Source organism: Poecile atricapillus, chromosome 1 (assembly GCF_030490865.1).
Source record: "Poecile atricapillus isolate bPoeAtr1 chromosome 1, bPoeAtr1.hap1, whole genome shotgun sequence".
Lineage (NCBI taxonomy): Eukaryota > Metazoa > Chordata > Aves > Passeriformes > Paridae > Poecile > Poecile atricapillus.
Genome location: NC_081249.1, coordinates 83388108 through 83413004, shown reverse-complemented (window position 1 = coordinate 83413004; position 24897 = coordinate 83388108). Strand labels below are relative to the sequence as shown.

Here is a 24897-nt window from a genome sequence, read left to right as displayed (position 1 = left end):
CGGCCGGGCGGGCGCGCAGGGGGAGGGGACGGCGGCCGGGGGAGGGGGGCGGGAGGAGGAGGGGTCCCTGCTCGGGTGACAGGTCCGTCCCTGAGGGCGGAGCGGGGGCCGCCTGCGGCACGGCGGGGTGAGGAGCCCGCGCAGCTCCATCCCCCGGCGACTCCTCCCGTCCCGGCCCCTGAGGAGGGAGCGGAGCCGCGCTCGGTTCCAGCGCCGCCAGCGAACCCGCCATGTCCGGCCAAAGCCTCACCGACCGCATCACGGCGGCGCAGCACAGCGTGACCGGCTCGGCCGTCTCGAAAACCGTGTGCAAGGCCACGACCCACGAGGTCATGGGCCCCAAGAAGAAACACCTGGACTGTGAGTACCGGGAGGGGACGGCGGCCCGAGGGATCTCCCCGAGCGTCCCGCCGAGGAGCAGGATTGCCCGGCCTGTCCCGGGGTCCCGCTGCGGGGCTGCCGCCCATCCCACCGGCCTCGTGGGGACGGGAAACCTCCTCAGGCGGACGAGCTCAGGGTTTCAGCATAGGGCATACCCGGAGGGCGGGGGCGTAGGGTCGGGGACGTGGCGATGGAGAGCTTGGGAGAGGCTGTTCAGTGTATCTGGTCTCCAAAAGGGGCCTTGCCAGCTCTTCCTTATGCACAGGGCCCCGGACAATGTGAGCTCCTGAAGGACGGGACCTGCCCCATACCCCTTTCTTCGGGAGAGGGAGAACCACGGAGGCCAGGTAGAAGAATGGGCTGCAATTTCCTTACTAATTGATCTCGTTTGTGTCGTGCTCAGGCAGCACTCTCCCATTCTTAACAGGAGGTGCAGGAGTTTCAGGAAGGAATAGCTGATCACTTATCTTAATTATTTTTCAGGTAATTACTAGGAAACAAAAAAATCCTTCTTTAACAATCACGTAAATCTTCCATGTAGGAAAATATGTGAAACGACTGTTTGAGTCTCTCAGTAAGGATGTTCTTAGTCTTCTTCTTAGTCTGTCTCATTCACTTGGGAAGATGTGTCTAAGAGGACTTCTTTAGAACTTCAGTACCTGGTCTTAACATACCATACAGGATTTGGCCATTTTTCAGCTTCTATTAAGACCAGATCAAAGGTGGGAAGGCTTAAAAGGTTTTCTAACAATTGTGATCCGTCCAGGTGAATATGAAGAGAATTATGAACACCAAAGTTCACATTAGTGTGTCTCCCACTAAGCTGTAAGGTCAAAGGACTGAGGAAGTTCTTGGTCTGAATACCTGATTGTCTTGCATCTTTTTATTCTAGGCCTTTTAAGGACAGCCCCTCCCTGTTCCCTTTCACTTTCCCAAATATATAATAAAAGATACTGGAGATACTTGTGTGTCTATGCCTTCTGTATGTGTGCTTTCTCCCTTCCTGTCACTCACATCTGCACAAGAAGGTTGAGTCTTCATGAGTCTTGGGTTTGTGCCTTCTGAATTGCTCTGTATCCAAATGAGAACACCAGATGATAGTAGTAGGACTAATTGTACTGTAGTTCTTTCTCCTTTCCACCAAAATGTGTGCATGTTAAAGATTTAAGAAATTCTTGTTCTGCAAGTACCTGAGAGCAATGTGATTGATTTTTTTAGGGGAGTCCCATAACAGCTGCCTCTGTCCCTTTTTGATATTCGTTCATCTTTTGGCTGAAGATAATAATAACTGAGTGGTCTCGTTATTTTTGGTTATTTTGGGGTGTTGGAACATTGAGGAAATATTTGGGCTTTGAGTAACTTATTGGCAGGTAGAGAAAACACCTTGCAATATGGCATATATACGAAATCGTGATGTTACTGGATTTCACACAGCAGAAGTGAGGCTTTCTGGAAAACAAACTTTGTCATATTTAGCCTGTAATAATGCTAAAAGTACAGTTTTAGTAATAAGGCATTTAGGAGCTGAATGATTTTGTGGTATAAGCTTTGTTGAAAAGAATACGAAGCTGGCCAGAAAACTGCTCTTCAGGTGCTGGGGGGTGTGTAAAAGGCTGGTGTTCTGAACAGGGCTGCTGGGAGAGAACCTAATGGAGACCTCTAGGGTGCTGCTTCAGAGGGGTGCCTGGACTTCCTTAGAAAGCTGTCTGGTAGCTGCTGGATGAGAATACCAGTTCTATATTTTCTTTTCCTACTCTAGGCTGTCAGGAGTCTGGTTTTGCCTCTTTCTGATAATTCTTTTATCAAAGCAAAGCAAACTTTTTTTTTCTTTTTTTTTTTTTTTTAATTAGTCCCTCTTTTTAGTGGTTAAAATAGATCATGGCTAGATGTTTTGTATGCTACCCTAATATGTTTGTTAGAAGTCTCTGTTCCTGGCATCAGGAAATGACACATGGTCTTGTATTTTGAACTTTTTCTTTGTTCATAGCCTGTATGGCTGTATACTTTAAAATAAATATTTTTTACACAAACTGTGACTCAAGCCCCACTTCTGAACTATTTGTACATATCTTCCTTTTACAACAAACAGTTCAACTTGGTAAGTCCTATGAACTGACATCTCATTGTAAATGACACTTAATATACCAGTCTTCATAGATAGCACACTGCCTTAATATTTTTCTGATTACTGCTTATTATGATAATACAATAAGTAATACTTCGCTATAAGTTGTGTCCTGGGTAAGTGGATAAGTTGAATTTTCCTATACTGTCCTATAATGAAGTTTTAGTTTTGTAGCATGTTCTGTGACCATGACATACATTCTTGTCACTGTATTTCTTGCATAGATCTCAAGATTTCTAACTGTCCTCTTACTGAAATTTTTTCTTCATTAAACTTGAGCTGTCATGAACAGATTGTCTAGCTCAGCCTCATGTTAACTCATAAAAATGGAGGGAAGTCCAACATAGATACTCATGAGCACAATTATTCCTGTTCTAATTTATCTTGCTCCTGACAGTGTATGGAGATTGAAAACTGAAGTGCTCTCAATCCTAGAGTTGGAGGCTGTTTCCCTCAGTGATGGTTATCTTAATCAAGGAAGGTGAAAATGAATTCTTTCCTTAGCTCATGATAGTTAAAATGTAATATACTTCAAAGAATGTTTTCTCTCCCATTACAAGCCTATTTGGTTTGAGGGAGAAAGACTTCTAATTTACAAGTGGGCATGGCTTATGATAGGTAGTAGCATCATCTTGAGACTGTATCCTATGATACTGGTTTTTTTCTTCTATTTTGAAGGTCCGGGCTTAGACGTGGGTTAAGGATTCTCTTTGGCAATCTAAATGCTGCTTTTGTTATGATGGCTTACTTGTTTTACAGAAATCAGGTTTAATAGCCTTGGAACCCTCAAAGCATAGTTCATGAACTTTTATGGAAAACCTAGTTTCACTAGGACTTTGTGCCAGTTTTTACACCTAGAGCAGTGAGAGCTCTAAACTGGTTTGTGGGTTTAACTTGCACACTGAGACTGGTACAACCCTTTCTTTCTAGTTAACGTCTTGTCCCCACCTTGCGTGATGGATAGTGATGCCAAGAACAAGTGTTTTAGGTTGTTTGAATATAAATGGTACTGGGAAACTTGTTGCCAGATTTCACTCCTTCTTTATGTGAACCTGAGACGGAGATGTGCTAGTGTATGCATGCATGGTGGATAATTAATATTAGGAATACCTGGAGGTACATTAATTTTAGGAATAGCTGAAGTTAATGCCAAGTAGATTTCACTGTGTTGGTTCAGTGAAACTGCTGTAGCAGTGATCGCTCAGTAGCATAAAAATGCTTGTGTACATGTGCATGTTGTAGAGTGTACTTAAAACAGCTTTGTTGTGATAGACATTTAGGGTTGGCCTCTTGAATGAGCGTGGCATAGTAACCCTATCTGCTTATAGCTAATGGAGTAGCCCTCTTTAAAGGAGAATGTGGACGGATGACTTGGAAGGAAGTTGTGATGCTGTAATTACCCATTCCTAACAGGAAATATCTCTATAATTAAGCTAGAGTATAATTTCCTTGATTTCTTATTGTAAAAGAAAAAGTATATCTTTAAGGAAGATGGTAAACCAGAACCCTGCCCTGAGTTGGGTAGATGTCTATGAAAAGCTGTGTAAGTGAAAGTAAACTTGAGGGAACTTGTTGGGAACTTAATTCCTAAGTCACTAGTGTCAGCTGCTTTGGTTTTGTCTAGAGGCTACTACTAGGACAGAGGAAAGCCTAGCTAAAGACTTGCTTCATGTCTGTGCTAGGAACAGCTTCTATTTCAAAATGAGATGGTACAAAGAGGGTAACTTGTAGAACTGAGAGACAAGGATCATTGTTATTCCCTGGATCACCCAAGAGATTTGTAGGAAAGCTGGGAAAACCAGCATTGTAAGTGTTCACTTGCCTTTACATGCTGGGTAACTGGGTGATGAGGTGAATTAGCTCCTAGTTCTGTGGATGCTTCTGTGTTCTCCAGTAGAAATAGATTATCTACATTCCTTTTATGGTATTGTAGTGCTTCAACAAACTCATATTTTGTCTCTGGTTTTGGCAGAATCACCTGAAGTTTCTTGCAGCTTTGCTTCCCATTCTGTAATTGACTTAAATTTCTGGAGGCTATCCATTGTTATTTTTGCTTAGAAATATTCTTTGTAACTGTAATTATTTCAAATATAGATAATTGCATTTTTACAATTTTCTTTTGAAGTATTCAGTTTTCTCTCTGAATTTTTTTTTCTGACTCCTTCATAATTTTTCCTTAGCCAACTTTTTTACTTTTTACTGGAATTCCTTTGGAATATTTGTTCGTGCCTTTTAGTAGAGTATGAGAACTATCATACTCCTCCTGGCTGCCAGAGGCACAATTTTCTACTACAGCTGCTCATTTGCAGAAAGAATAGCCATGTAGCTGTGCAGCTGTTGTTTTATTTTACTTCGCCTGAAGCAGTATTCTGCTTCAGATGAAGTAAGAGGCAGGAGCTAAGGAGGAGAAGCTGTAGGACACCTGCAATCAGCTTCCTGTGAATCTTCATACCACCATTGTTTCCCATTAGCTGTGATTATTCAGGTCTCATGTAACTTTGGCCTATAGCTCCAGTTGGGATTTTTTTTCTTAATGTTTTTGGGTTTTGTTTGTGTTTTTTTTTAATGGTGCAGTCATCTCTTGCATTTTCTAAAAGGGACACTTGGGAGATGCATTCTTTTGCAGTTCAGCCTGTGACCTAATGATCTATTTCAGTCTTCAATTCCTTATCCTAAAATCAGTTTTTGACTGGTAGATGTGAAAGTTTTAAGTTGTCCCTAATGACTTGTCTAACAAAGTAATAGTAGTTTGCATAATAATACAAAAGATGACTTACCCAATGTGGAATTTAAAGCTTCCTGACTTTTGCATTTGTTGCTTCATGTAAAGTACATGATCGTTGATGATGGTAGAATTCTGGGAAAGTTCACTTACAAAATGTTACTGATGTCTCGCTCCCTCTGAAAAATGCAATGTTATTTCTGAAGCAGAGACACCTCTTGTATTTGAAAGCTTAATTTATTAAACAGCTTTCTTAAATTGAAATTTCTCAATACCATTAAAATATTTTCACTCAAAACATCTCATATCAATTAATGCTTTAAAAATAGCACATAAATAGCTTTACTACTGGTAGGATATGTGTACTTTTCTGTAAACTGTGAAGGAGCTGTTTCTCAACCATGATAGAAGAAATCAGGTAAGAATTGTGACTTGTTTGTATTATAAAGTCTTGAAACCCTCTGCTGGGGCAGTTATTTAATATTTTCAAGTAGTTTGCAATACAAGTTTAAAGCAATAATCTCAAGCATGTGTTCTTTTGAGTATTTTAGCAAGCTCTTTTGCTGCAAACTTTGCTTTTTGTTCATGTGCATGTGGATTTAACCATTTAGATTTTCTGCTGGTCAAAGTTTTAACTCTGGGAGTAGTTGCAATTTGGAGCTTAATGTTATCTTGATAAGACTTGGATATGAGAGAGATGTTATTACTGATTGTATCTGATTAAAAGTAACCAACAACTAACAAAAAAGAATGCAATCAAGTGGAAAAAAGCTTGTGTTGCTATAAAATTGCTGGGTTTTGTGTTTTCCTTGCTCTTGTGGCTGTTTTCTCCATTTTGAAATATGATCATGAGTGGACAGGTTATGAACTCATAGTAACTTCAAAGTACTTCTATTCTTCAAAACTTGAAGAAGAAATATTGTTCTACTTTACATTTCACTCCTAGTTTATATCAGAACTTTATCAAGTGGCTGGTAGTTTCTAAACCTAAAAACAATGTTAGTAAATTTAGTGCTAAGGCATGGTAGTCTCAAACCTACTAACAGTAAATCCAAGTTATGAGTAATATGTCACAAATCAGGTATTGGGATTTTAGAAATTAGGGAACTAAGCTGTATTTAACTGTGTGAGAATAACTTAATGAAGTTAAGCATTTCATACAGATTTAGCAAATGCACTGGATTTTCTGATTGTGACAAAATCTCCTGTGCTATTTTACTAAAGGAGCTTTATTAAAGTAATGCTTATCTGGATTATTTGCAATATTATACAAGCGTAAATTAGGCTTTTATAAGTTTTACCTCAAAAGAGAGGGTGTAAATTAACAAGATCTACATCAAAATTTGACTTGGGCATGTTAATTCAGAGAATGAAGCATAAAAGAATTTACTGGAGTGAGCAGTGGTGGCATAAAGGGAGATCCTGAGACTTATATTCAGGTCATGACATAAGTAGTCTAAATTAAGATAAATTAAAAAAACCTCACAAAGTGGGGATTATACTCATTCTGAGCTCTCCTATATACTTTCATTCATACCTATGTTAATTTACCCAGCTCTCCTCATCAACTTCTTTTTTCATTTTCTCCAGAAAAGACATGTTTGAAATCTTTACTTGCCTGTCCTTTATTGCTTCCTCCCAAGCAAGCAGTCCTTCAGTCACAACATTTGTATGCTCCAGCAGCGGTGCCATTCTAGCAGGAGTGATTCTTTCACTGATGTGGGAAGTGAGAAGTTTGCATGGGTTGAAACTGCTCTGGTATTTTACATGTTTACTCTAAATATGGTGCCTGCAGTAGCTCAGCTATTCCAGTTGCTGGCTGTGTGTTATGACATCAACAAAGTGTCCGTTTTGTTTGTAGCCTTTCTTGATTTCTTGAATAGCTAATTCAATAAAACTTAAAGCAGAAATTGTGAATCATTAATAACACTGTTTCCTAGGTAAATAATTAGTGTATAAACAAATTTTCCATGTTAATAACTTGTAAAAAAGGATATTTCTTTTACTCATTTATAAAAAGGTGATACAAGGATCATATCATTCCTTAATTACTTTAGTTTAAAAAAAAAGAAAAATGAACCCAACAAAACCAAACCAGCCCACTGGTGTTCATCTGCACAGCATAAGTTTCTAAAGTTACCGTGGTAAACTACATTTCTGACCCAAAGTGGGTAGCATACAAAGTTTTAAATTTAACTCAGGCTACTAAGCTATAGAGGTAAGCATGTTTTAAATACTTATTTTTAATTTTAAAAAAAAAGTATTTGTTTTCAATCTGGCAGCAAATCCACTCAGAGCAGCTCTGGTTGTATATGATGTGTTACTTTGTCTGCCAGATGAGAAGGTTGAATGTCTTGGCTGTCAAAGGTGGAAGTTGGTGTCTTCCTGTTCCTTGGTGTTTTTAAGGGCTGCTTGTAACTTGCTTTGCTGTTGGTAGTGTGTGGCTTTTTCTGGGGTGGATACTGACCTGTCAAGTCCTCCTGTACCTCTCTTTTGCTGTTCAAGCGTGTGCTTTTGGTCTCATGTTTAGTTTTATTATGTAGCATGTCCCTCTCTTCCCATATGTTCAGAAGTTGCATCAACGTTTCACCTATATTTGCTTGCAGTTGCACTTGGTTTATGTGGCTGATACTTCCACTTTTACTGACAAATGGGTCAATATTTAATTTGGAATGGGCTCACACTCAAATTTGCTTTATCTCCTTCTCTCCCTGCCCAGTATTACCAGTTTCAGCCTTCATTGCAACCTGTTTCAAACTTTATGAATTTTTCTGATCAGCAACTCTGTATTCTGGATATGACCTTATTTTTTATGTGAAGTGTAAAACCATGTTTGAACTGTTGTGGTGGTTAAGTCTCCATACAGGGAATAGTGGTATTATTTGAATGCGTTTAATTCTGTGCCCTTTTCTGTTTGCCAGAAGCCACTGGTGTTCATAATTTGGCATGTATACTGTCATGGCGAGATTAAAAATAACTTTCATTTAAAATCAGTTTGTTAGGAATATTTACTTGATTATGTATTGCAGTCTCATACAGTTGTAGTTCCCAAAGCAATTCTTCATTTCTGGGTTGATGTGAAACTGGCTTCTTGAGTCTTGCTTACTCATGAAATGCCTTCCTTCTTCTGTCTCACAAGGGGCACTTGAGTTTAATATTTATGTAAGTAGTTATGTCAGTTTGTAAATTTTAAGCTGAAATTCAGGTGTTTTACTTGCAATTAATTGTTATTCACCATAAACCACAACTTGTTCAAATAGATAAAAAAGAAAAATGTCTTTTTGAACCATATCATTGTGTTCTTTTATTCTCTTGAGAAGTGATGTTTCTTTACTGTTTAGAAATATACTGGAATCCTTAGGTAGATTTCAAATCTGAATTAATTCTCTGGATAGCCATGCCCCTTAACTTTCATTGATATAGCCATGCTCTGATGTTTTTATTCAAATGACTGAATTTGGATTTATTATCCTTCAAATCAGTTTTTCTGTTATATATTAATAACCTGTCTTAAATCCACTAGGGATTATTTCTTCCTAGAGTGTTTGCATTTCAGTCATCAGTGTTACAGTGCAGCCCTGCAGAATAAGATTTAGAGTATCAAAAATACATGTGAAGTGGATTTTAATCATAGGAATAAAAGAAAAAAAACCCCAAATATGAGCACCTCTGCATTTGTGGACTGTAGTTATTTCAAATAAGGATATGTCGTGCGTAGTAAGTTGTCACATTTGATTAGCAGTTGAATGGAAAAGCTCAGGATGCACAGCTCTTAGCTGTAAGCTGTTTGACACACAGGGACTAGTACACTGTTTGTTGGGCTTTGAGGAAAAATGGTTGTCTGGATACAGACCATTTATTTTTAGGTTCTTGATAGTTATTAAGGAGCTAGCCCAGGCTTTTTTTCCTGTCTTGTTCTGTTGAAATGCTTTGCACTATGTAGCATCATTTAAGCATATCAAATATAACATAAATTAATTCCATTTACAAGCAGGTTACTTTGTGTTAAAAATCTGGAATATACGAAGTTTGTTTCAGTGCTGAATTTGCTGTGTAAGCTGATGGAAATCCAAAGAAGTTTTTCTGTTAGTTTTCAAATTCTAGGGTTAAACACAGTTTAGTAATAGTTAAACACAGTTTAACTTCTGAAATTTGGAATTTCATTGTTATGAATTTGAATTGAATGTGCTTTGAATGTCATTGTTATGAATTAGAAGCTCATGCATTTCTAGGGGCTGGTTTTCTCTCCTGTTTAGCTGGATTTTTTTGCTTTTTATCTACACATAGTTTATGTGGAGACTTGCTTCATATTTAATGATCTGTAAGTAAAATGCAATGTAAGCTGGAGGAGATGCTTTTGTCCTTATTTTAAACTGTTAATGAGGAGTCTTTGTAGACAGGAATGTGGTCAGTCTCTTGGTGTGTACTAGGGCTGACACAAGATGTCTTAACACATGGTTTTACCAAAGTTCCATATTCGTTTTAGCTCTCTGAGGTTTTAACCAATGAACAAACCTTACTTTGAAATAAATTGAATAACCAATTTTTCTCTTTTCTGAGCTTTTCTTATGAAACAGTTTAGTTTTAAGGATAGAATCTGGCTGAAGGTCTCTTGCTTTGTACTGAAAACCAAAAGGCAGATACTATTTACTACTTCTCTTGGCTTTAGTTTATCTTAGAGGCTGTTTGTGATAGGGACATGTCTTTGTTCATGGTAAACACAGAAATTCCCAGCTGAAAGCTGTGGATACTGAGGAGTTCTTTCTGTATACAATTTCCCTTACCCATCTAGTTTCAGACTTAAGAATTTGAAACTCTGTGTTGGCTCTGAAACTTTGTAAAACTTGATGACCCCATAGTCACTAATGAGGGTCTCAGGAACAGTCTCTAAAAGTTAGGCATGAGGAAAAGAACTGATTTGGATTTATGAAACTCAGACATAACAGTGTTGCTGTAAAGAGGGTGTGTTCCCCTTGGTAAAGTCCTCTGCTTTATCTACTGAAAATTGGTGAAGCTTAGTGTATGGTCCAGCTTCCTTTCTACTCTTCATGTTACATGAAGGTTGTTCCTATACCATCCTAACCTCTTATTACAGTATATTTTAAAATATTTACTTTGATCAGCTTTGGCATGTCTGTAAGGGATAGTTTTGTTGTGCCCTTGTAGAAGAGTTCTATTCAAATGTGAATTGAAGATGTGCTTGGGATGAGCCAGGGTGAGTCTTGTTTAGTCAAAGAGCTCCAAATATCTCATGGGAATTGTTAGTCTAAATTGAAAAAGGAAGTAAAAGCTAAATTAGGCAGGCATTTCCAACATTTCTATTAATAGAATGGAAGAATTTAGCTGTACTTTTGCTTGACTGCCTTCCTTCATGGAAGAGCTGCACACTCACAGTACATGAATGTCAGTTGGAACAATTTTGTGGTGGTACCTCTATTTTTATGGGTAGAGAAGTGGGTTTTTAATTTTTTTTAGCTCTTGTGCTCTGCTTTATCCAGTTGTCTAACAGTTCATGTCAAATATGATTGTGTTCTGGTCAAAAGAAAGGGTTTGAAAGTGGCTGGCTGTAACAGATCTCCTTTAATGAGTTCACCTACTTTTAAGTGCAAAAAGTGAAATAGATTGTACGGAATTGATAGAGAATGCATTAAAATGGCTGCAGAAGTGCTCTAAATCCATGTATCATGAACTTTCATTGTTGCTTAAAAAATGGTAGTTTATGAAGTAGTGACACTTTTTTAACCAAAATGGCTAGAATTTTGTATGTCACCAAATATGTTGGCATGGAAGGAGGACTTACGTGTTTTTTGTTATGCTTCTTTCTCCTAATCCTGATGAAATGAAGATTAGTCTCAATTAGGAGTAGACAGAAGTCATATAAAAATGTCTGGTGTGCAGAGTAATTTTTTTTTTTTTCTGAATAGAGAAAGATAAGTCTCAGCCACATTGTGCAAACTGTGTATTCAGACTGTTTTGTATAACACTAGGGAGTACAAAAATTTAGCCTATTTGATCTCTGAGATACCAGCTCAAGTACCCAACTGTGTAAACCTGTGCTGGCCTGTGTGATTTTTCTGCCAGTCACTTTGTAGGAGAAGGATGGTGTTTGATTTTGATTGAATGATAAATATTTGAAGTTTGATAATTTGCTGCTTTGATCATTGAAATAATTCAGATTTTTTTTTTTTTTCTTTAAGAAAATACATTATATGATATAATAGGCAAGTAGTCTAAACTGCTTTCCTTCTTGGTCTGTTAACTGAAATTTAGTAAGGACTTTTTTACAGCAATATTTGGGCAAGTGTTTTTAGTTTATAACCTTGAGGGTTATTATTTTGAGATTGACTAGCTTCTTCTATAGGAACTTCAAGAAAAAAGTATTCCTCAGCAAACCTCCTTCATGAAATCTGTGGATTTTTTGTTACTTATTAAGCACGTGATTCAACTATCTTTGCCTTATTTTCCTCTTTTCAGGTTTTTCCACTTTCATTGGGCTGCTTAGGTCATTGTTTATACGCCTTTAAATTAGAGCTACATTGAGACCTGTTGAGCTCTATTTAATCAGCTATAAGAGTAAGTGATCGTTGGACAGGTCACTGCTGTATGTATTTCCTGAGAGACCCACAGAAAAGATTATCTATACAAAATGGGAGGTTTTCTCCAATTGCTGGGCATTGTGCTATTTATAAGGAAAAGCACTGTTTTTGTTTTTTTTACAAAAATTTGCACTGTTTTTGTAATAAATAGTACTAATTTTAAAAATCTAATTATTTTTGACTACTTCTATGTATTTTATGCCAGAAAAGCACCATTTGCAGTGCTTTTGTATATTGGAATTTTGATATTTACTATATTAAAATGAACCAAAATTACTAATTTTTGTATCTTTATGATGTTGGAAGAACATGATGTAATAGTCAAACCATTTTAGAGTATGGCTTAAACCTTTTCAGCCTTTCCCCATTTTTTTCCCCTTTATCAGGTTAATTTTGAAAATCTGTGTAAATACATGAAAAGCAATAAAATGTGGAGTGTTGGTTTCTAACCAGTATACTACAGGGGCAAAAGGACCTGTGATAGATGCTGACTCTAGACTAAATGCTGACCTTAGACTCTCTTGACAGTACAGCTGTTTTGTACAACATAATAGCATGGAATCTTGACAAAAGGAAACCTATTTCCACACAATTAAAAGTTTCTGTTTTACTTGGGTTTTTTCCAGTAGTTAACCAGAAGCTGTAGAGTGATATCTACCAAGAAAAGTGTCCTACTATGCACCAGTTATACACGTCTTCATTGGCAGTTTCAGCACTGATGGAGGAAGGCAAATACAGTGGCATAACTCCTTTAACTTAAATACATGCATCCTGACAGCTTCCAAAGGCATTCAAAAAAATGTGCTATTCATGCTCAGAGTTAGATTTTGTTCAGAAGGAAATCTGATTTCCAAAATCTTCTTTTAAAATGGGAGGGAATAATACATATTCCAAACACATAGCTACTGAAATGAGATGAGTATTGAAGTAGGAAAACCCTGGGTTAGATGGCTTTGGTTTTATCTTCTCTTTGGTTTTGTCTCTTAAACTGTCTAAAGATGCTGCACTGCTGTTCAAAGAGTAAAGAATGTGAATTACATGTGTGTGATTAATTTCAAAGTAACAAATTCTTTGGAATTTTTTTACTTGAAGATCTGTTCAGTGAGATGTGGTGGCAGGAGGTCAGGTTGATGTTAATGCTCACTGGTTTCAGTTTCACTGTGCTCTACTGTGATGGTACATCACTACTACAAAATTGTTTTCTGGTGCATCTTTTAGAAGAAAGGGATGTGGAAGGTAAACATCTAGGAAACAGCTAAATTACACGTGTGTGGATGCTCTGTATATTTAGAAGATACATATATTTAGATTCAGAAAGTGTGCTAGAAGTGTTTACTGCCAAAACATGCTGTGCACAAAGTCTGGCATTTTCTGTTTACTCCTCTGCAACGCAGGATTAAGGAAGTCACAGATGTTGGAAGTTGGCATGGGCTGAGAGAGCAGGACTTGTTCTGTATATAAGAAGGCTTTGGGGACACCCCCCTACAGCCTTCCAGTACTTGGAGGGGGCTTGTAAAATGGGTGGAGAGGGACTTTTTATATGGGTAGATAATGACAGGACAAGGGGAAATTGCTTTAAACTGACAGAGGGTGGGTTTAAATTGCATACTAGGAAATAATTCTTTACTCAGAGGGTAGTGAAGTGCTGGAACACATTACCTGGAGATGTTGTTGATGCCCCATCCCTTCAAGTGTTTAAGGCCAGATTCGATGGGGCTTTCAGTAGCCTGACCATGAGTGGTGTCCCTGCTGTGGTGGAGGTGTTGGAACTAGATGATCTTTAAGGTCCTTTCCAATGTAAACCAACGTATGGTTCTGTGACAGGTACTTTGACAGTCTTTGGGTGTATTTTTGAACAGATATCATCTCAATGCCATATGACCAGGCAAGCTGCAGTTGGGATTAGGAGTTCCTTGCAGGGTTAGATACTGAAGCAAATCCTAGTTATGTTAAAGGCTTACCTTCTCAAAAAGATAAAAGTTGTCTTGTTGCAGAACGACTGTAGAGTTGTGCTCATTGAGGAGTTTTTGTTCGGTGATGTCTGCTGTTAACAAAATGGTTTCCCTGTTCTAGTGGGCCGGGCTACAGTAATGTTACTGTACCACTGCTAGCAAGCTGCCAGGTAAGGCATTTGTTGGTACTATGCCTGCATCCAGGAGGTATCCAGAGCAATCTGCAAGAATTGGTTATGTGTTATTGGCAGTACAATAGCAGGTTGTACGTGTGTTTCACAAGCTTTGATTTAAAAGCGTGTCTGTTAGCACAACTTGCTTTTTATTGTATGGTGGTGTATTAGCTATAGAACATTTACAGCTTCTTTGGAGCAGAAAGAGAGGGCTTTAATTGCAACCAAAAATTACAGTATGCAAAGGCAGATGGCTTGGGCATTATTCCATCACAGACAGAGAACAGTGTGGTAACATTCAATGTGTACATTGATGTGGTAAAGGGATCTGAAGGTTAGTATCTCTGGCATCGCATACTGATCTCTCAGTTATCTATAAACCATGTTATGTGCCGTCTCTATGCACCGTAAGATGAAATCATAGGATAAACTCACTTGTGTGCAGGCTGCATGAATACCTTCATGTTTTCAGTAGGATATAAAAGCAGTGTTAAAGATATGCAATTTTCAAAATAATTAGTTTTCATCAAAGTTAAAATGTTGCACCATCATCGTGCTTCCATACATCCACTATGTGTGACTATTTACACTATAAATATTATATTGGATACTTATGTATTATTATAAGTTGTTACAGTATTTAGTATTGTATTTTAATATTATACACTGATACATTAAATATCGATTTCATTATCAACCCAATGGCTGTCGTTCAAAATCAAAGCCTGCCCAGCCACCTGTCCTAAACAGCAGTGCTCATATAGAATCCTTAGGGTACATTCCTGCTTTCTTGCTTGTCAGAACCTTAAATGGGGTGCATCCTCAAGTGCTTGTAGCCATGCACTCTGGAAATACTGACAATCTTGAACAAAGAACTATTCATAATTTTATTCATGAATGCATTGAAATTAGCATGTGATCAGTGAAAAAGAATATTGGTTTCTCCCTGGTTTAATTAGGCCGGTGGGTTAAATATTCAGATTGAATGTACAGCTTATGCAAGAATTGTCATGTTGGTTGGCTGATAGATACAGACATTTTTCATCTTTTAATGAAGAATCATCCTCACAATATGATTCAGAGACTCATTATTAAGTATGTTTGTAAAGATAGGATCAAGGCTCTAAGTTTACAGATACTTTTCAGTAGGAATAATGTGCTAGTGTATGTGTGGGAGCTAATAATTATTTTGGACTAGATTTCATGTTAAAGTGCTTTCAAAGAGTAGTGTAGGAACTGAATGTAGAGCAAAAGTATTCAATAGTTTTAGTATGTCTTGCATATTTCTCAGTATTAGGAGCTGAAGCAATTGTTGTTTTGTTCTGTTTTGAGCAAGAATTTACTCTTAAAAGTGAGGGGCAGCTGGAAAATTAATCTTTAGGAAGGTAACTAATATATTTCAGGTACTTTTGTATCGATCACTATTTAAAGGTTTTGACAAAGATAGTTCTTTCCTGTTATAACAATTTATAGGTACAGATAAAAGCCGTGAGTTTTAGTGTGTTTTTTCTCTGACTCTCAAACCTAGTGGAGCAAGAGAGCAGTGCTTTAATACAGATTGCTTACATCACTTGTCCACGGATTGGAGGGTACTTAAAGTGGAGAATATGTCCATATGTGGTTCTAATGATGCTTTTTATTAGTAACTGCTTTGTTGGTACACACTTTGTGTCAACAGAGTTGCATTGTCTTGGGGATGTTTGCAGCTGCTCTTCAGACCAAGGTTAGTAGATGAAATTACACTGAGAAATTGTAGTAATGCTCTATGAATGCTGGCAGAAGTCTAAATGTGTAAGGAAGGTGTAAAGCTGAGGTCGAAGAGGATTATCTGAATGTGCAGGAACATTGCAAGAGGGTTTGGCTCATTTAATTTTCATTATAAACCACTAACATGAGAATGTAGGAAAGATGGGCATCCCTCCATGTCTGTAGAAGGAAGTAATTTCCATTATCCAGCTGAGACACAATATTTAACAACATATATAAATAAATATATACATTCATATATGTGTGTGTGTTTATATATAAAAATCAGTGAAACTGTAGAGAATCCAGAGGAGGTCAGATGAATTAAGAAGACTGAAAAGTTAGGAAACGTTGAAAGGAAATTATTTAATTTATTTAGAAAGAAAATAGTAGTTTTTCCATTGTGTTGAAGTCTTCATGGATAGTATGGATATTCAGTCTCCATTGAGAAACACAAGGAGAATTTATTTTTTAATCTGCACCAAGACATCAGACTTTTGGGATATTAGTCTAAGAAAACTTGGAATTGTCAAGATGTACAGTAACCATTGAAGGCCGAGGCAGACATGTTGGAAGAACAGAGGACGACTTTAGTGAGATGGCTGAGTAACAGTCACTCACTGGTGCCAAAAGTGGGAGGACTTGTCCACTTTTCTTTTTCCTCTCATTCTTCTTACCTTGGCATGCCATCATCTTTTCTTGTTCTGGCTTTTGCCAATTTTGGTCTTTTGTGAGCCTTTTTTTATCTTGTAGGATAATGAAAAAACTATGCTGTGTTGTGTCATGTCATGTGTCATCCCCAATATCCCACCCACCAGCACTGAGGTCAGGGGTTTTTATGTGTTTTTTTTTTTTTCTGTTATGAGAAGTTAGTATGATTCAGAGAAGTACACTAGGGCTGACATAACATAAGCAATGGAACTGTGTTAATGTTTGCAGATAGAGACAGGATTGGTTGGGATCACCCTGTTTTGTCATGAGTTGTCATGGAAACATATGCTGCGAGTTATATATCTTACGAATTTGTGTTGGTCTAAAATAACTAACTTCTGCAATGTGCTAAACTTTCATGGAATTAAGCTATGGTTTGTGTTCAGCTTGAACAGTAGAAATGTTGGGGTAAAGCACTAATGGGTTAACTTGTAGCAGTGGCCACTGAAGCCAATTTCATTAGCTCTCAGTCTGGTCTGTTGTGAGCTTATGTACAGAAGGAAAGGAGGAGACATAAAACTGAACAAAACTAATTGTCACTGATAGTGGTTCCACAAATGCATGTCTTCAGAAGATCATTCCTCAAAGGGATCCAGGCTCCAACAACCTGTATACTTAGTCAAGAGTCTGTAGGATCTGACTGGAGTTTATATGCTGTCCAGAGGTTATGGCCAACATGAATTATTTTATAAGTGATCCTAAATGTGTAAGTAATTTATTCTGCTATGATGATCTGGCAATTCAGGTTATTTTCTTACATTGAGCTTTAGAGAATCAGCTTTTCTGGTTTGAAAGTGTAACACGATTCTTTGCAGGATGAACAGAACAGCCTAAAATCGCCATTATTTTTCCAAGAAGAAATGTGCCTGATTAGATTAAGCAGATAATTATGCAAGAGCAAGAATTATGGTGTTGATATGTTTATTTTCTAAACAGCTCAAGCTTGTTTCTGTGCTGTCAAGGTACATGGAATGCCTGTGTAAATCTGGTTGTAACTGTTCCTGGATTAATGATACAAATGTATTTGAAATGAGAATGTTGTATTTACAATCTGTGGCTGGAGCTGTTGAGGCAATATTTAGCAGTATTTTAATGTTAGTCTTTAAAATGTGATGGGGATACTTGGCAAGTTTAGATGAAAGCGATGCTCAAGTCTGTCTTGAGAAATCAATTCTCCAAAGGTAACATAGACACACTTATCACTTCCACAGTATTTGTAACTGGAGAAGTTTGAATGATCGTTATGAGTATTAAATCAAATGGTAATGTGGCATCTTCCAGTATGTAGGAATTAAGATTAAGTAAAGAAAAAAAGAAAAAGGAAAATTGTGTGATTTACATAATGGTTTGAGTTGTGCTTCCCTTATTTTTAACTTCTTTTGCTGTTCCATTTACCAGTGCTTCGTTTGTTTTGGTAGACACTACAAATATTTTTCAGAGAATTCTTCATTGAAGGCAGTTGTCCAGCTGAACTAATTTTTACTGTATTTTTTGCAGAAAGTATCTTAATTAGTTTTTACTGTTCTCAAATGGAAGTAATAAGTTACTCAAAGTGTTGCCATTTGAGTTAAAAGATACCTGAGGCAGTAATGCTGAGTTCACAGGGTTACTGATAGAGATTTAAAGTAATTTCTAAACATTCTAATCAGAAACAGCGGTTTTAGGTAGGAGAGAACATGATAGTCTCATTTGAATTGGAAGAAAAGGCAAGATGCAGCTTGATGAAACAAAAATAAAAATCTTTGGCTATAGAGCAACTTATTCAACATTATAATGAATCTTCTTTCTGCTTATCTAGTATAAATTAGATTAAATCAGTTCTTTTTAAACCTGGAAAGCTCAGAATAGACTGAGTCTACTCAGATTTCTTCTCAGATTTCTTTAACTCTTCCATATATTGTTTTCTCAGTTGTGTCTTTGTCAGTGCATGTAGTTGTTAAGATGCTGTTTATATGCAGAGAAAGAATTCTCAGTGGGAATTTTTATTGTTAATTTAAAAATGCGTGGTCCAGATTTCCTTGTCCAGAGGGGACTTGGGTGAAGCCATGGGGTAATCTCATGTAGTAAAATGCTTCTAGTAAAGTGGTTTGGTAAAAAATGGGTTTATTCAGAAGAGAAACAAACCTAAATTTAGAACAAATAGTGTTTATGACATATTTTGTTTTAGACAGCAAAAATAGGTATTTTCTGTTAATTAGGAAAATACTGAAGTATTCATTCAGTTTTCAAATACATGCTTGTTATATAATATTTTCAGATTAAATCCAGCAGATTAAATGTCCTTTAGTGAGTGGTTCAGAATGAAATCTAACATCACTGTGTCTTGTTGGTTCACTCCAGTATCTCATTTGGGATATCCTTGTTTTTGCACAAGTTTAATTTTTAGTTACCAAATGTATTGTTTCAAGGAAGAAATCGGCTTTTAAAAAATTACAATTTTACTTGTTTGCATTAATGTTCAGAATTATTCTGAGTGTTTTGGGGTTTTTTTAGACAAATTCCTTTGTTCTATAATGAGAAGTACTTATTTACATCCAGTAACTTTCTAATTCTATTTTCCATATTTAAAGAAGGACATCACCTGTGGAAGAAGTGGGAAATTATTTAGAAAGTCATGTATACTTACATTAAAGTTATCTGCTTTTAAAATGTCAGTTGAAATGTCTAGAACAGATCTGAATGTGTGAAGGTTTGCAGTTATCAGAACTGTTAATCTGTAGATTTTAATTACAGGTTTTACAGAAACCCTTTTTCTTTTGTTCTTCTTTTGGTATTTCTGATTTCTTGAAGTTTTTATAAGTGTCCTTTCCTGGCCCAATTAAGTCCTCCAAGCATTTCAATATTAGAGAACACTGTCTATATATGCTCTAGAAATGCTTTCAAAGAGCTTTGCTAGAATAAAACTGGTATGTATTTGTGAAGTCATTTCAATTTTGTTAATTTTATAATTGGAAAAAATGAGAGCACACTCCTCATGATCATTATGTGAAGGTGAATAGAAAAAAATAACCTCCAAAATCCAAAATATGTTGTCATCTGTGGCCAGCTGAAAAACAATACTTTATATTGAACTTCTGAAAATAAGGGACTCCCTTGACTTGCCAATTATTCAAGGAAGGAAGATGGTCTGTTACAAAAATTTGAAGAAAAAAAGACAAAGGAAAAATATCTAGTATACAGAGGTTAGATATTTCTAATATTTTAAGTTACATTTTATGCAAACCACTCTGGCTAAAAAAATACTTCTAGTTCAGTAAATAGCAACAACAACAAAACAGACCATGAAAAACTTTGTTGCTGCTAAATTCAGTTTCTCCTTCATTTAAAATCTGTGGAAAAATGTTACATTTCTGTAACTGGAACATGTTTATTTCTTTAAATTTTTTTTCCCCTGTCTCCTTCTCAGTAACCTGTGTTTTCCCCCTCTTTTGAAACTTTCTCGAGGTCCTTCTGGGAAGGAAAGATGTGGCAGGTGTGTGTCCTTTCCCAGAATCTGTAACAGGACTGTTTAAAATCTACATGGGCATATAGATCATGAGCTCTTTAGGAGTAAGCAGGGGAATGTTGATCTTAAACCTATAAAATTTGTTTAGGAATAGTAAAAGCTTGCTGTAACTGTATTCCTAGCAAAAAATTGAAGGCATTTATTGTCTAGTGGCTGATTTCTCAATGGCCTAAACCCAATCATTTTTCATATCATTTACCAATTTGGTCTGAACTTGCTGATTTCTGATCTTTGAAATTTTTCACCAAATTTCCAAAGTTGTCCATGTTAAGTGCTGCTACACAGTGTGTCATTGCATGGGAAATGGTCACATTGCTGCTTTCTCATCTATTGTTTGGAAATGTTTTAGCTGTTTAATAGATTTTTAGATTCAGACATTTGTGTTTTGATTAAGATTGCTGACCAAACGAGGGAGCAGCTCTGTTCCAGTGATCAAATATTTGTGTAGAACAAGAAGAAAATGAGAGCCTGACATAGAGAAAACTGGTATAATTTGAAAATCATGATATGAATTGAAATCTAGGCAGCCAGAGAAAGGAATTTAACTTGAGTATTGGCAGTGTAGGTAACTGTGTCTTTTCCATAAGTATTTTATTTTTGCTTCAGCTTCTGAATTGATACACCAACATTTTTCCCACTCATTTCCAAAAGTATGATAAATGTAAAATAATGGTATGATAAATATGATAAATGACAAAGCTTTGAATATTTTGTCTTGTTGAGAAATTGGTCCCTTAGAGGAAAGCAAAATAGCCCTATATCAATAATTACTAGACATTTTGCTCAAACCTAAAAATCATTTTTTATGGCCTTAGGTGAAAGGGGAATTTATCATAAGGAGATGTATACTCTTTAGTAAAACTATCTTATGGATAGACGCTGTCCTGTATAATTCATGCAAGAAATGTTTTATATTTCCTTTTGTACTTAGAAAAAGAAACAAGTTTGCTGTGTTGACTTCAATTTTAAATATACTAGTTGAGTAAACTTGATCTGACGTGTATTGGCTTGTGCTTTGGATCTACCAATATGTATTTAATTTTCTTATTTTCTTTTTTTTTTTTTTGAACTGAAGAATGTAATTTATTTAGCTCTTGGCACTATCTTCACAAGTGTCAGTAGTGGTGTGATCAATAGTGCAATTCCTTACCAAAAGGATCCTGTCTCCACCATTATGTATTTTTTTCCTAAATGGCACAACTATCAATAACTTGCAGGATATAACCAATGAATTATTCTAGGTAGTATCTGTGGTATAAAAGATGACAAAGCAATAGCTAACAAGGTGGATATCTGTCACAGCTGCTTGACCTGTTTAGGAGTAACTGGGGTGTGGGACACACTTTCTGGCCTGGAAGACCTTAGTCTTGTAAGTATTTTCAGATTGATATTTATGAATAGAAGTATTCTACAAAATGAGAGATACAGGTAAACTGTTGGAAATAATCAGCTACTGCATGAACATGAAGTATGTAAATCTGGTTTATGTTCAATCTACTTGTCAAGTTACCACAAATGACGCAGTCTGAAACTCTATCTGAAACTAAAATTGTTAAGGAAAGCTATTCTCAATCTGGTTCTTTAGAATCTTACTGGGAATTCATATGAGGAAGATTCTGGGAAAAGAAATCATAAAGACTCATTAATGATACCTTGTAGTTCTTTTTTTGTGGGGAAGGAAACCAGTTTTTCATAGCTTTGTCTTGGCAGTCTGCCTGGTGCAGAACAAGGTGCTACACAAGGAGTTAGGTCACAGGCACATGCTGAAAGCACATGCATTCTCCAGGGTACTTTGGGACAGATGCCTTTGATGCTTTATTATCCAGCCTGACTGCCTCATGTTTGCTATGGGTCCCACTCATGGTCTCTTACCATGGGTTGGCTAATCCACATCTACATGCCTAGTGTGGAGTAGACAGCATAATTTATCATCATAGCCTTTTAGTAACTGCTTTGTGTGGGTGATTGCAGCTTCATTCTTCTGTATGAATCTTCAGTCTTGCTTTACTTTTACTCTACTTTGCACTTTTATACTTGTTTCACCTGGTAACTATGAATTGCATAAGGCAATGAATCACTTGATTCTTTCCTGTAATGAAGGATGAATGGTTGAAAGGCTGTAGAACTCTTGGTTGGGAGTTGCCAGTATGTTATTTTTCTAAGCCTCAGTATTGTACAGTATTGTACTGTATGTTTTGCAGTAGTTAACTTGAACCAGGTTAGGCAATATGCTTGCTTTGGTACAGGTGCAGTTGCAAGTCTTCAAGTGTTGCTGAAATGTCTGTTGGCCAGACCTTTGTTATGATTCCTTGCAAATCTCTTGCTTTCTTGCAAAAAGATCCAAACAGAACTGAGTTATGTGAAAGTCACTTGGTGGTGAAAGCTTTAACTGTTATAACAAAAATAAAATCTAAACACTATTTAAAAACAAACTATAAGTGTTTTCTTGGAAAATCTAGTTTTGGCTCTGAAACCTCTGCTGAAATTTGATACACGATTTAGTGTAGGTATGTAATGGTGTTCTCAAAACATGTTTTGTCAATCACGTAAGTCTAAGGTTTTTCATCTTTAGGGATACCTGTTGGACCACTCTGTCTGACTTCAACTTACTTTGTAAGTCACTTCTCTGTTTTTGCCTGCCTCTATTCTCTCTTTCCATAGATGCAGCATAGATAAGTAAATTGCTTTAGATTGGAAGGTGTCACACTGTATTAGGGATGGCAAAAGTGACAGGCTCTCTAGCTTTAGTTGCAAAAGAGAGCACTTTTTATTCTTTCAGATCTTTTATAGACAGTTCTGAGAAGGTCTGAAAAGGTAACTCTGACTGGTCATCAAACCAGCACATCACTATCATTGGACAGTTAGGAGTAACAATCCTTGACTGTTTCTTGCAAGTAAACAAGAAGACAAACAACACCTGCAAAGGTTGTTTTCCTTCTCTAAGGACTGTTTGGATTCCTGTTCATGATTTCCCAGGCCAGAGTGAGAAAGTTGTGTACTTGACTTTCCCACAGGCTCAAGCTAGTGCCTGAAGCCTAAAAATCTCTTATTTGACCACTGTCAGTTCCCACAGGAAGGGACCTCAGGTTTTGTAATGAACCCCAGCTTTTAAACCATGCAGAACTTTAACAGATCTGTCTGTTTATGGGCTCAGGTGCCTGACAATTTCCCTTTTGTTTCTCATCCTTTTTCTGTGAACCTCCAAGATTACATGATTAAAGGTATTATTTATATTCCCTCTCTCTGCCTCCAGCCTTCTGTTTTGCTGGTGAAATAAACCCACCTCCTTCCACCACTTCCTGTGCATCATGTGCTTGATGCCCTGGGCAACCTGGTAGCCTTTCCCTTGGCTGTCCCCTGCCACATCCATGGATATGACTGTGCATTCATTGCTGTCTAACCTTCCCTCATATACATCTCCCAGCCAGCTGCAAGCTTAAGATTTTTGTTGCTAATTGCTGCCTTCTTTGAAGCAGGGAATGACACTTGTTATCTAACACCTGTATGATGTGTGTCTCATGCTGTGAAGTTTTAACAGATTTTAGAATTGCAGAATTCTCTGATTTTATGTGGTTTATATTTCCCAGGAGAGTTTCTTTTTCTGCTGTGAGGTATTCTGGGCCTTAATGCAGAAGGTCAATACATAAAGTGAATTTCCTTTCTGTAATATTGATGGGGTAACTATTCAGTCTTCCTCCTTGACTCCCATGACAAGACAGATCAGTGAAACAGGCATCACTCTTTCACCAAAGGTCATCCTTTGTTTTCTTGATTATTTTGCTTGTTTCTATTTTTGCTCTAAGATGAAAGCTGTTCCCTTATTGCTGTACCCTTTGGTTATACACCTGCCTGTGGTATTGCTCGTAGCATTTCCAGTAAGTAGCAGTCTAGAGATATGTTGCTTTGGGGCCCTTAGGTTTCCAAACACATAGCTAGTATTTTCATAGGTGGGTGTGAGACGAGTTGTGTTAAGCGTAGGATGTGAAAATAACTATATATTTGTTCCTCTCCTTTAATGAAGGGTGTTTGTGGGCCTAGGATAAATAAGTAAGAACATGGTATATGCAGTGTGGGATGTAGTGCAGAAATGTAGGATGAAGGATATCCTCTTCTGTCTGTACTATGGTGCTTATAGTATAGTTAGCACAAAAATTGCTGTTCTAATTTGGGTGTAACTGTGCAAGTATTTTACCTATTTAGCATTGCTCATGAAAATACTTTCAAAAGAAATTTCAGAGATATGTAACTTTTCTGAGATGTATATGGTATAGGTACTTTGAGGTATTAAAACATACCAGATTGTTGCGCATCTGTTCAATCGCATTTTGGAGAGAAAGAAATTTCATGTTTTATTAAATTTGATTTGTAGTAACTGTAGTATTGCAGTGACATCCTTGTTTGTGTTTGCAAATTTACCTCCACTGAAGGCTAGGGTTGCCTCTGTACCTCTCTTCTTGCCTATGTTCTCTCCCAGGTGGTTACTGGTTCCTCATAATGTTCTTGCACTCTCCCTCTGTGCACACCCCCCCCCCCCCCCCCTTCATTTCTATGCTTTTTGCATGAACACTCATCAGTCTTGTTAGGGATGATTTTCTGAGGGTTATGGAGCCTGTTTTCTTTTATTCACTGTGACATAAAATGATTTCAAAGTTCAGTGGCATTTCAGAAAACATTTATCCCAACACAAAATATCATCTACACTGGATATTTATTTGGGGTGGGGATTTTTTAATGTTTTTAGGTAGTGGATATTGAAGTGCCACCTCTTCTATTTTTTGTTACTGTTGATGTGTTGGTAAACGTTGCATTTAAGGATAGAAGTTCTCACTTTCTAATATGCACTTGCACCTCTTGTGCCAAAATGTATGACTTGACATCCAGTGATGTGTGTACCTTTGTATTTAATGTATGTTCCTGCCAGAGAGCCTTGCATAAAACTGCTTGTGTTGTTATTTAGGAGGGAAGACCTGAAGGGGAAGAGGCTGC

At 37.1% G+C, this 24897-nt stretch overlaps 1 protein-coding gene across 5 annotated transcripts in view; it reads left to right on the top strand.

Annotated features, from left to right (window-relative positions):
- Positions 1–52: 52 nt before the first annotated feature.
- The window catches only part of PICALM (phosphatidylinositol binding clathrin assembly protein), a 66716-nt gene continuing 41871 nt past the window's right edge, over positions 53–24897 (top strand). For all 5 annotated transcript variants that reach the window (XM_058835528.1, XM_058835515.1, XM_058835522.1 and 2 more), the window contains exon 1: positions 53–360. In XM_058835528.1, coding sequence (XP_058691511.1) covers positions 231–360 — 130 coding nt within the window. In that variant the 5' untranslated portion in view covers positions 53–230. The remainder of the gene's footprint in view (positions 361–24897) is intronic.